Source organism: Erinaceus europaeus, chromosome 5, assembly GCF_950295315.1.
Source record: "Erinaceus europaeus chromosome 5, mEriEur2.1, whole genome shotgun sequence".
NCBI lineage: Eukaryota > Metazoa > Chordata > Mammalia > Eulipotyphla > Erinaceidae > Erinaceus > Erinaceus europaeus.
Window position 1 is genome coordinate 51,142,426 of NC_080166.1, and position 13,154 is coordinate 51,155,579.

At 39.3% G+C, this 13,154-nt stretch overlaps 1 protein-coding gene across 1 annotated transcript in view; it reads left to right on the forward strand.

Moving 5' to 3' along the window:
• Positions 1 to 13,154, forward strand: part of DEPDC1B (DEP domain containing 1B) — a 71,344-nt gene that overhangs the window by 23,181 nt on the left and 35,009 nt on the right. The window contains exons 3-5 of the mRNA XM_007516906.3: positions 3,934 to 4,069; positions 10,872 to 10,999; positions 12,572 to 12,702. Of these exons, the coding sequence (XP_007516968.1) occupies positions 3,934 to 4,069; positions 10,872 to 10,999; positions 12,572 to 12,702 (395 nt within the window). The remainder of the gene's footprint in view (positions 1 to 3,933; positions 4,070 to 10,871; positions 11,000 to 12,571; positions 12,703 to 13,154) is intronic.

Consider the following 13,154-nt stretch of genomic DNA (forward strand, 5'->3'; position numbering starts at 1 on the left):
AAGGCAGAACAATTTGTTTAATAACCAGCAACCTATAGGTCAGAATAGAGAAGACAGAAATAAGGGTCTTTGTGTAGGAAGAAGCTAGGTATTCCATTTTAGATATATTCATAGAGGTCCATGTTTTTTCTTGTCATTTTTGCCTGAGACCAATAGCTGACATGCAGATGGGCTAAGCCTGTTGTCTGGTCAAGATGGTATCAGAATTGAAAATAAGACTACAAAGCTGGATTAGGGCAGAGAGTAGTTCCCAAACACAAGGAAAGTATATAAATGTCAACCCCATAGATCTTACCTAGGGCCCATATCTATTCATATTTAACACAGAAGCCTGTGTAACCTCAGCATCTCTGTAAGTCCGAGCTCACAGTTCATGGTCACAGCTAGGGACATTTTAGGTCACACTTATTTCAGGACCAGTCTTCTTCAAGTGACAGTGTAGGTTGTCCCAGCCTCCCTTCGGAGAGTGGGGTAGTCCCCACCATTGCTGTTCTACATTGAGGGCAAGGTCCTGTAGAGACCTGCATGAGGGCTTATGAAAATGTTCCTGATGGAAGTGACTAGTGATGGTGGAGAGAGGGATCCATTAGTGGCCTAGGCCCATCATATCTGTGTGGGAGTCCAAGGATTCCCTGACAAGATGGACTTGTTCTTTTGGCAAATGAGTTGTGAGGCATTTAACAAATTGCTTCTCTCTTTTGGGCTTAATTTTCCTAAGTGGAATATATGACATTTGGACTAAATTATGTCTAATGGGCTTTCAAGCCAAGGGTGACATGACTAAAATATTAGAATTAAATTGAAACCTTTCAGTGCACAGGCAGTCTACTAGAGAGAGCTCTTCTGTATCTCATCTCAGGTTAGATGATTCCACACCTGTCTTTTGTATCTATAGATATCATTAATGCAAAGGCATTGTTTTCTGGGAGATGGGGGTAGGGGAAAAGTAGGATGAAAAAAGTGACTTCCTTGGTATAGCCTCAACTATATAAACACATAGGGAATTTGTAATTGGTCTGTGTAAAATATTTCTTATTTCTGGGTGTGAGAATACAAGCCACATTTTGAACCTAGGAGGAAATTTCAATTTAATTCCTTCATTTGACAGATGCATAAAGTATGATTTAAAGACATTTCTACTTTTGAAGGGACACAGTTCTCGAAAGAGCTAAGGCTGGAACTTGTGTTCATGTATTCTCACTCTAATTGGAGGAATGGGAGTGGGGAGGAGAGCAAGTGGTCTGATAGGGATCGATGGGGCTTGTGTTTAACGTTGAAGGGACAAAGAGGCGGACAGTATGAATTTTCTGGAATTTTATTCAGTACTGTAAATGAATGTAAGAGAATATTCACTATATTGTGACTGGAAATAAGACTTTTTTTGGTCATTGTTGGCATCTAATAAATAGAATTGGAATTTAGTAGGCTATCCTCTTCACCTACGGAGTAGAATAACGTTCATTGACTTTAGAGGCACTTTTAACTTTGATTTTAGAATCATTTGGAAATACCTGTCTTGATATCTTGGCTCCCCAGAATTTAAGCCCTTTTTCGGTTCATTTAAGTCATTTTAATGATTTCTAGATCTTATTTTTTCTTAACTGACTTAATCCTGATTTTTTAAAATAAAGTGCAATCGTTGGATGTTATTTTCAGAGAAGATTAAACTCAACTTTCCTCCATTAATCATTCCTTTTCAAGTCTACTGTGGCTGGCTTTGAAACATTTCTTCATAGTACTTATACTCTGTATGACTCACTTTGGTATAAACTTTCATCAAATAAATTGTGGATGTTTGTATATGTTAGACGTTTAAACTTCTTAATTTTTTTTTTACTTGCTTTAGGCGTATGGTCTTTGGTTTATTTGTATTATTTTTTTCCAGTGAGTATCAAGGGTGATATTTTAAGCCTTGCTTTTGGCATAAGTGAATAAAAGATCAACTACCTGCTGATTTCTCTGTCAGTATTAAAGAACTAAAGATCTTACATTGCCTTTTCAGTCTATTGCAATACATTTTTTTTTCTCTAATAGAAAAAAGCTTCTCTGAGTAAAGTATGTATTTGATTTCCTTTCTTTTGTTCATTATCAAGTATGGTCTAGGCCACTTTAGTGAGTGTTTGATTGTATGAAGGCTTTTTTTTTTTTTTTTTTAAATGTATTAGCTCATGGAGTGATTCTGTTGATTCCTGGAAGGAATGGTGATAGAGAAGTAGCAGCTGGGTGGTGGTGCGCCTGGTTGAGTCTGTGTGTTTGTTACCTTGTGCAAGGACCCAGGCTTAAGTCCCAGTCTCTACCTGCTGCTGGAGGGAGGCTCCACAAGTGGTGAAGCAAATGTTGCAAGTCTCTCTCTCTCTCTCTCTTTCCCCTCCCCTTCTCGATTTTCCCTGTCCTAGAAAATTAAAAGTCAATAAACATTTTTTGATTTTTTAAAAAAAAATTTGTTTATAAAATGGAAATATTGACACGACCATAGATAAGAGGGATACGATTCCACACATTTCCCACCATCAGAACTCCATATCCCACCCCCTCCTTTGAAAGCTTTCCTATTCTTTATCCCTCTGGGAGTATGGGCCCAGGATCATTATGGGGTGCAGAAGGTGGAAGGTCTGACTTCTGTAATTGCTTCTCCGCCGAAAGTGGGTATTGGCAGGTCTGTCCATACTCCCAGCCTGTCTCTTTCCCTAGTGGGGCGGGGCTCTGGGAGGCTCCAGGACACATTGGTTGGGGTCGTTTGCCCAGGGAAGTCAGGTTGGAAATTGCTGAAAAAAGAATTATGATATAAAGCAGAACATATTGTTGGCTAATCAGGAACCTAAAGGCAAGAATGTTGCAGATGAAGATTTGGGGTCTCCGTCTTGGAAAAAGCTTTTAGGTCTATTTTAGGTATATTTCAAGGGGTCCATGTCTTTACTAGTTTTTGCCTGTACCTGACATCTAATTTGCAGGTGGACCCAAGTAATTGTCTGGGGAGGTGGTGTCATAGTTGGAAAAGGGTCTAGAAAGCTGGATCACAGAAGAGAGTAGCTCCCAAATATGGATAAAGTATATAAATATTGATAACTGTAAATAAGCCCTGTCGATCTGATCTGGGACCCATATTCAGCACAAGAGCCTTTGCATCCCTGTAGATCTGAGTTCGCATTCTGTGGTCATAGCTAGGAGCATTCTAAGCGGCACCCATTGCTGGACCCATCTTCCTCAGGTGGTAGGGATTTTCTTTTTTTTAATAGGTAACTATCCTAGTACAGTGTTAGAACATAGGGCAGCTTTCTACCTTCTTCAAGTTGTATTTCTAGAGCAAAACTTCAAAATTAGTGTGAACTATTGAATGTTCAAGGGAAAGATGATAGATTTTATTAGAAATAGTTATATAATGCATTTTTGGCCAATATTGTACTCACAAGGTATTTCTCAGCAAGTATTATTGAGGACTTATTTATTGATAATTTTTATATCTATATTTTCCATCTTTAAATTTCAGCTGGAATTATGAGTCAGTCAGGACTTTGAACTGGGTAAAAGAAGTGCATTAATTAAAGGGCCTAGGTTTGACACCAAGGACTTCTAATAGAATGAATGATGTCAAGAGAAAAACAAAAAAAAGAATGAAACAAATGGCTTTTCTTAGCACCCTATTAAGAATATATTTAATCATGCATATCAAATGATAAAATATCACATTTTATTTTAAACTGCCACATTTCATCGTAGTGTTGTTTATTAGGCATAGTGAATAAATACTTAAAATGTTGTTATATTGTTGGAAACAATCAGACATTTATAATGTTTTGATTAAGTAGGAACTCATTATTACTATGCAGTTTGAAATTATATGAATTCTCAAGACTATACAAAGTTAAAACAAATGTGAAAATATCAGTGTGTCCCATTGGCTACAATAATAGATTTTGTCTTCTTCATTTTTAGATTTCCTCCTTCCTCACCCCTGAAACCATACCCAAAGAAGCTTCCATATCAAAAGGATATCATTAAATTTCCAAAATGGAATGACCCCCTGCCAGGCACTTCACAAGAGAACATTCCAGTGAGGCCACTGGTAATGGTAAGTGCCATTAATAAGAGGAGGACTAGCAGCAGGGAGAAGTAAGTAGCAGTCTGTACACCATCAGATTCAGTTCACTTATTTTTATCTGTTCCTTCTGAAGAATGGCCTAAAGTTGTTGAAAATATCGTAAATGTCAACAACTGAGAGACCAACAAAGGAAGTTTTTTTCCTTTTTTAAAATTTTGGCCTGTTGACACTTTCCCTGAATGTGTGTTAGCTGTCTCTCTATATTCAGACCAAGCAGATTTCTGTTAACACTTTTTTTCTTCATTTTTTATTAGCTATTTAATATTGATTTACAATATTACAAGATAATACAGGTATAATCCCACACCTTTCCCACCACCAGCATTCTGTGTCCTTCTTCCCTCCACTGGAAACTGTATTAGTTCTAAGATCACACATATAGGTGGACTATTATTTCTTTTCTTTCTTTTTTTTTTTGCCTCCAGGGTTATTGCTGGGGCTCGGTGCACCACAAATCCACTGCTCCTGGAGGCTTCCCTTTTCTTTTGTTGCTCTTGTTGTTTTATTCTTGATGTGGTTATCATTGTTGTTGTTGGATAGGACAGAGAGAAATGGAGAGAGGAGGGGAAGACATAGAGGAGGAGAGAAAGATAGACACCTGCAGACCTGCTTCACCACCTATGAAGCAACTCCCCTGCAGTGCAGGTGGGGAGCCGGGGCTCGAACCGGGATCCTTATGTCAGTCCTTGTGTTTCGCACTGCCTGCGCTTAACCCGCTGCACTACTGCCGGATCCCCGGACTATTATTTCTATAACCTGTCTATTTTTTTCTATGATCCTACTTTCTCTTTCTTTCTAAGTCACACCTGCTACTTCTGAGTGTCCTTCCCCCACTTTTTTCCCTTCCCCTCCCCTCTTCTCTCTCCAGGTCCTGATGGAAATAGAGTTCAGAGTTCTCTGTTCATCTTCCCCTAACATTTACCCCTCTGGGAATCTTTATATCTCACCTAATTCCCTTTGATTTCTGTTCTATAGTTTCTCTCTTCTTCGTTTTATTTTTTCTGTTAAAATTTGTTAAAATTAATATTATTTTATTACCAGAGCACTAATCAGCCCTGGCTTATGGTGGTGCAGGGGATTGAGCTTGGGATTTAGGAGCCTCAGGCATGAGAGTCTCTTTGTATAGCCATTTTGCTATCTACCCCTGCACTTGTTAAAATTATTATCAGTTGAGAAATGCAATGGTAGGGACATGGGATATTGTGGAATAAGCCCTTATATAGTATGTAAACAAATGTAGATTCTGGTAGTCTTGGAAAACCTAGGCTTATTGTAGAGCAAAACGGCCTTATTGTGTCCATGAGTCTTCCTTGAAGTATCACTAATTGGAGGCTACCAAGGTTGATAATACTAAAAAAATGAAATGCAGAGAATGACTTGAATTAAACATTTTTTAAAAATTCATTTATTTATTTTTGCCTCCAGGGTTATTGCTGGGGCTTGGTGCCTGCACCACGAATCCACTGCTCCTGGTGGCTATTGTTTCCCCTTTTGTTGCCCTTTTTTTTGCTACTATTATTGTTGTTGTTCTTGATGTCGTTGTTGTTGGATAGGACAGAGAGAAATGGAGAGAGGAGGGGAAGACAGAGAGGGGGAGAGAAAGACAGACACCTTCAGACCTGCTTCACGGCCTGTGAAGCCACTCCCCTGCAGTTGGAGAGCCTGGGGCTCTAACCAGGATCCTTTACTATGGTCCTTGTGCTTCGCTCTGCCTGTGCTTAACCGGCTGCGCTACTTCCTGGCCCCCTATTCATTTATTTTGAATGGAGACAGAGAAGTTGAAAGAGAAGAGGGGTAGAGAGAGAGAGAGCCACCTGTAACAACATAGCCTCACCACTCCTGAAACTTCCCTTCATGTAGGTGAGGACCATAGACTTAGACTTGTATCCTTGTACACATGTTCACTCAACCAGGTGTGCCACTGCCTGGCCCCCACAGAAAGACTTTTATATCAGTTTTAAAAATTGTATGGCGCTAGTGTTTTAAGTTAATTTTGCTTTATGGGACTACATGTCCACTTCTTTCTTTTGGTTTTTACATTTTCAGTAGTATACCTAGAAGAAAAAACATTTTTAAAGATTTTATCTCAGTTTGGAGAGAGTATTTGAAACAGTGAGATTTTTAAATTATCAAAGATTTAAAAAACAATATAGTGACTAATACGAAATTTCTGTAAGGACTTATAGATTTGTTAAGGGATAGTGGTGAGTTTGACTTTAATTGTGCTTGATAACAGGTGAAAATAAACAATGGGAACTGAGAGATTATATTTCACAGTCATTAATACATCCTTTCAAAGATTGGTTGAGTAGCTATCGTATGCCTTGCATTATTCTGGTCTGTGTAAATATAACAACATGTGAGACAAGCGCACATGGCGCAAAGCGTAAGGACCGATGTAAGAATCCAGGTTCGAGCCCCCGGCTCCCCACCTGCGGGGGAGTACCTTAACAGGTGGTGAAACAGGTCTACAAGTGTCTATCTTTCTCTCTCCCTCTCTGTCTTCCCCTCCTCTCTCCATTTCTCTCTTTCCTATCTAACAATGACAACATCAATAACAACTACAACAATAACTACAACAACAATAAAAAACAACAAAGGGCAACAAAAGGGAAAATAAATAAATAGATTAAAAAAAATAACATGTCAGACAACTTTTATTCTAAAAGAGTTGACCATATAATGGAGGATACGCTACAAAAAAGAAATTGTGAGCAAACAGTAGACTACTCTGAGTAAGGCACACAGTGTATATTTGGTTCATTACCAGTGGGGATTACTTAATTAGAGTTTAGTTAATAGTTCCAGTCCTAGAGAAAATTAGAAATCCCCAGGAGATAAGACACATTTAAAAAAAAAAAACTTTTGCTTGTAATCATCTTTTATGACCCCATCAATAAACTGGTAGTACAACAGCCTTTTTTTTAGTCTTGTTACGAGGTTTACTGGTAGTTACTCAAAAGAAAAAATTCTTAGAGAGGATTAACTTTTTTTTTTTTTTTAATATTTATTTTATTTATTTATTCTCCTTTTGTTGCCCTTGTTGTTTTTTTTATTGTTGTAGTTATTATTGTTGTTGTCATTGTTAGATAGGACAGAGAGAAATGGAGAGAGGAGGGGAAGACAGAGAGGAGGAGAGAAAGATAGACACCTGCAGACCTGCTTCACCGCCTGTGAAGCAACTCCCCTGCAAGTGGGGAGCCGGGGTTCGAACCGGGATCCTTATGCCGGTCCTTGTGCTTTGCGCCACCTGCGCTTAACCCGCTGCGCTACAGCCCGACTCCCGAGAGGATTAACTTTTATCTAAAATATTAATGTGTGGTGTGTGGGGGAGTGTGATAGCATAATGGTTATTCAAAGAGACTCTCATGCTTGAGGCTCAGAACTCCCAGGTTCAATTCCCCACATCACCATAAACCAGACTTGAGCACTGCTCTGGTTAAAAATAAATATATAAATAAAATAGAATAAAGTCTTTATCATTGATAGTACACCTTCCTTCCTTTCCTGTTTCACGTGGTTCTTTGAAGTCACCTTTAAGAAGGCCAAGCGCTCATCAGCACACTTTAGTGTCCCAGTGACTATAACTTATATTTGTGTGTGTGTGTGTTTTCCAGTTTCAAAAGTTTTAGGCATCTTGAGCGGCTGTACTAGACTAATCAAACATTTTTCTTTTGAAACTTATCATTTCTTAGTCATCTGTATCTGTGTATCTTTTGACAGCCTTTATCTTGCCTTTCTTGTACTTCTCGCTCTCATGAGGTGATAAGAGGTTTGAATATCCTGCTTGTTGTGATTGCACCAAAGCGTGAGGCTGCTTTTTCTTGAGAACTGTCCAAAGAAATAATGGCAGAACAGCAACTGTTTCCCCTGTTAGGCTGTGATGCCGGTTTTAGAGTGATGAGATGATGAAGTTAATTATCACTAAATAAACAGTTTTGGGAGGCCAGGTGGTAGTGCACTTTGTTGAGTGCACACTTCCCAGTACACAAGTACCTGGGTTCAAACCCGTGGTCCCCACCTGCAAGGGGAAAGCTTTACTAGTGGTGAACCAGGGCTGCAGGTGTCTCTCTGTTTCCCTCTCTCCCCCCTCCCATATCAATTTCTCTGTCTTTATCCAATGTTAATTAATAAAATAGACAAAAGATTAAAAAAATAATAAAACAGTCCGTGTTAAAGAAGTTGAGCTGACTTCTTGTCTTTCCCTCTGTCTTCCACTTTGCTTAATGGTTTTTGTGTTTTCTTTCATTTTTCCTTCCTAGTGTTTATGTGAAATAAAACAGCAACACAGCGAAGATGAGTATTTGTATTTGCTAAGTGCTTGTATAAATTGGGAAGTAAGAGAGAGGGCTCCAAGTTCTGGACCCAGAATAAAGCTGCTAGATTTAAGCTTTTTGAGCTTTTTTCCCCCCTTTCTTCCTCTATTGTGCCATGTTCTCCTCTACCCCCTTCAGAGTGGAACTGGCATCCCTGTGCTACTCCTGCACTTCTTTTGATTATCAAGACAGTCCGTACCTATAAAATAAAGACAGTGCTTAGGATATTAAGAGAAAGAGAAAAAGTATTGACCTAGAATAACCTTCAGGGGAAATTGACTCCTCTGTTAATATGTTGTTACATACCCCTTTTATGATGTGTGTGGTAAGATTGAAGTGAGATCGTGCTGAGCTGCTTTGTAATCTCATGTTCACTGCTTAGCACTGTGCTCAGTTGCTGGTAAGATAGTGCACTGGTTAGTGCGCTGTTTTATCCTGGGTGTGACCCAGGTTTGAGCCTGACCTCCACCACATTGAAGGAAGCTTCTGTGCTGTGGTCTCTCTCTCTCCCTCTCCCCTTCCCTTCTGCTTCTACTTAAAATAAAAAAAAACATGCAAAAAAAAAAAAGATGTATTATATTCATTTTTTTTCACCTTATTGGCATTCAACATTTTTAGTGCCTGTATATCTAGTATGAAAGTAATGTACTTACTTGTTCAGCTCTTCACTGCTAGATATGTACTCTGTGCCCATTTCCCCCTGAATATAGACAATGTAGTCAGCAACAGTTTTTAGATAATTTTTGTTGTTACATTTCTAAGCAAGTGAAGCAGCTTCTATGCCTGACTTCAAGAATAAACCATAGCACCTAGTTTAGATACTTAAAAAAAACCACACACACAAATTCACACGACCTTCAGTTTTTCTTTTTATATTTCAGTGATTCTCCAAAAACAAAACCAAATAAAAATCAGCTTCCTAAGCTTCTTCTTCCAAAGGAAGAATATTTTTCTCTAATGATAATGTAGTAAAAACGACCATAGAAGCTCTTCCTAAATTAGGTGTCACGTTTTGCCTTTAAAAACTCTCTGATTACCAAAAGGAAATTTTAAGATATGTATTATAAATTTGAGAATAAAGATACTAAGAATGTTGCAAATGTGATAAAACTTTGTGGTTTTGGCCAAACTATTTCACTTCTCTGAGCTTTGCTTGTTTTTTTTTTTTTTTTTTTTTGCTGTTCTTGTGGAGCTAAAAAAAAAAAAAAAGATAATTCTTTAATGTAAGACTAATGTTGCCAGGTCGGTGCAGGGCTGTAGGAATCGCCCCACGAGGCTCAGAGGAGCCCCCGAAGGTGAGTCAGGCCTCATCCGCACCAGCTCTCTCAAGGTCCGCCCTGTTGGAGCGGCGGGGGCTGTCCTTGTGCCCGCCTGCCCATGGCCAGCACAAGGTGTAGATGAGGTTTGTACCTCCGCGGACGACTGTACTTATTGAACGAGAGTTATTTAAGCCCCCGCCGTACATTTCTGTTCCTAGACGGGATGTGTGTTCTGAGACATTATCATAAATGAAACCCGAATGACCAGTGGTGGTGGGGGGTAACAAAAAGACTAATGTTACCTATAATACTTACATAGTCTGGACAGTATATGGATTTGGGTAGGTATTTAACTTAATTTTCTACTGACTAGGTAGAACTCACAAAAGAATAATATAACTAGTTAATGTCATGTTTATTGCTGTAGGTCCTTTACAGTTTCCAAAAACTCATTAATAATATGACCTGATCGATACGAGTTAATGTTAAAAATTTTTTTATATTTATTTTTCCCTTTTTGTTACTCTTGTTTTTTATTGTTGTTGTAGTTATTGTTGTTGATGTCGTCGTTGTTAGGACAGAGAGAAATGGAGAGAGGAGGGGAAGACAGAAAGGGGGAGAGGAAGATAGACACCTGCAGACCTGCTTCACCTCTTGTGAAGTGACTCCCCTGCAGGTGGGGAGCCGGGGGGGCTTTGAGCCACGTGTGCTTAACCCGCTGCGCTACCGCCGGACTCCCTTAATATTTTAATTCGCCGAGGCCCATGGAAAAAAGTTAGTTTATATTTCTCATTATTATTTTAAGTCAAATTACAAATAGGTTAAATAAGTGCGCACACTACTAACCACAAGCACCCGCACAGAGATGGGGTTCAAGCTCCCAGCTCCCCACCTGCAGGGGGGTAGCTTCACAGGTGGTGTAGCAGGTCTGCAGGTGTTTATCTTTCCTTCCTTATTTCCCCGTCCTCCCTTTATTTATTTGTGTCCTATCCAGTAAAATGGAAAAAATGACCACCAGGAGCAGTAGATTCATAGTGCAGGCGGTGAGTCCCAATGATAACCCTAGAGGCAAAAAACAAACAAAAAACTATAGCAGACAATTACACTCCTAAGGACCTAACCAAAGGGGAAAAAAAATTCTTAATAAAATCATACGTTTTCCACTGAAACACTTACTTCTCTCTACCCTCGGAGTAGAATTCTGAGATGTGGTACAAGCGTCACAGCATTGCTATTGGAGAGGTGCCCGCTTGCCGTCTTGTTCATCGCAGACAGCTCACAGAGGCCAACGTAGAAGAAATCTGGAAGTCTATGACACTATCATAGTATGTGCACTTGATAATAATGAGAACTTCTAATGCTTTTTGTTTTTACACTGTGCTGCATATTTAATATTCTGAAATGATAATGTTTGAGTTTTGCATTATTGGCAACTGTGCTGCTTAGTATTTTTAATTTAACTGAATTTCTATTATTATTTTTTACTATTTATTTATTCCCTTTTGTTGCCCTTGTTATTTTATTGTTAGTTATTATCGTTGTTGGTATTGATGTCATCGTTGTTGGATAGGACAGAGAGAAATGGAGAGAGGAGGGGAAGACAGAGAGGGGACGAGAAAGATAGACACCTGCAGACCTGCTTCTCTGCTAGTGAAGCGACTCCCCTGCAGGTGGGGAGTCAGGGGCTCCAACCGGGATCCCTAATGCTGGTCCTTGCGCTTTTGTACCACGTGGGCTTAACCCGTTGCTCTACCGCCTGACTCCCCCCCCCCCCACTTTTTTTTTTTTTGCCTCCAGACTTATCACTGGGGCTTGGTGCCTGCACTATGAATCCACTGCTCCTCGAGGCTATTTTTTCCCCTATTTTGTTGCCCTTGTTTTTGGATAGGACAGAGAGAAATTCAGAGAGGAGGGGAAGACAGTGAGGAGGAGAGAAAGACACCTGCAGACCTGCTTCACCGCTTGTGAAGTGACCCCCCTCTGCAGGTGGCGAGTCGGTGACTCGAACTAGAATCCTTAAACTTTGTGCCATCTGCACTTAACAAGCTGTGCTACTGCCCGGCCCCAATTTAACTGGGTTTTTATTGACATTTATGCAGTAGTTCAGAATAAAAGTATAAAGGTTCTTAAACTTTCGAGTGGCACTGAAAAATTTCAGTTTAATAAAATGCATATTTGAAAATCGATCTAGATATTTTATGTGCTATAAGTAAAGCTAATGACATTATAACATTTCTTCCCCCTCTCATAGAGATGTAGCAGTTTTGGATAAGCTAGCTCTGTTTTCATATATCTTCTAAAATTATTTTCTTATGGAGGGTAAGTAGAGCAATCTCTTTGATTTGATGACAGTGGAACACTGGTAGTGGGTGTAGTGAGACATATGCTATATATTCGTACATATACATAGCTGTGAAATTATACCCATTAACTTTTATAATATTGCAAACCAATGTTAAAACAGTAAGTCTTAGCATTCAAGACGTTATATTATTAATAAAGCAGAATCTTAATGACAATAGACTACCTGTCAAGTTTGTTTTTATCATCATAATCAGTTTATAGACTTTTTTACTCTGCAAATATTGTGGGAAATGCATGTAAGCCATAGATTTTAAAGATCCATCTCTTGTTGTTTCATGTTCTAGGGGTATATAATGATTTATTTATTTATTTACTTAGGGTACAAACAGAAATTGGGAGGGAAGGGAGAGATAGAGAGTCAGAGAGATACCTGCAGTCCTGCTTCATAGCTTTGTGAAGCTTCCTTCCTGTAGGTGGGGACCAGGGGCTTGAACCCAGGTCCTTGTGCATGGTAACATTTCCAGTCAATCAGATGCACCACCATCTGCCCCCTGTAGTTACTTAAAAAAAACAATAATTGTCTATCTTTTTAGTTTACAGAAAACTCTTGGCCTGGATTCCTTAGAAGAAGTATTAGACGTTAAACATGTCAACTCCAGATTCATCATCCATAATGTATATAGTGTTAGCAAGCAGGGAGTTGTTATCCTTGATGACAAGTCAAGTAAGTGTGTAAAAGACATGTTGTTCTTGGTCAGCTCAACATATTGACTGCGCAAGTCCATTAACATCTGTTAGACTCTTGCCTAAATTCTAAATAAATTTGCCCCTTCATTTCACTTAACCATCTCTCATTTTCTTTTTTTTTAAATTTATTTTATTTAAGAAAGGATTAGTTAACAAAACCATAAGGTAGGAGGGGTATAACTCCACACAATTCCCACCACCCAATCTCCATATCCCACCCCCTCCCCTGATAGCTTTCCCATTCTCTATCCGTCTGGGAGCATGGACCCAGGGTCATTGAGGGTTGCAGAAGGTAGAAGGTCTGGCTTCTGTAATTGCTTCCCCGCTGAACATGGGCGTTGACTGGTCGGTCCATACTCCCAGTCTGCCTCTCTCTTTCCCTAGTAGGGTGGGTCTCTGGGGAAGCTGAGCTCCAGGACACATTGGTGG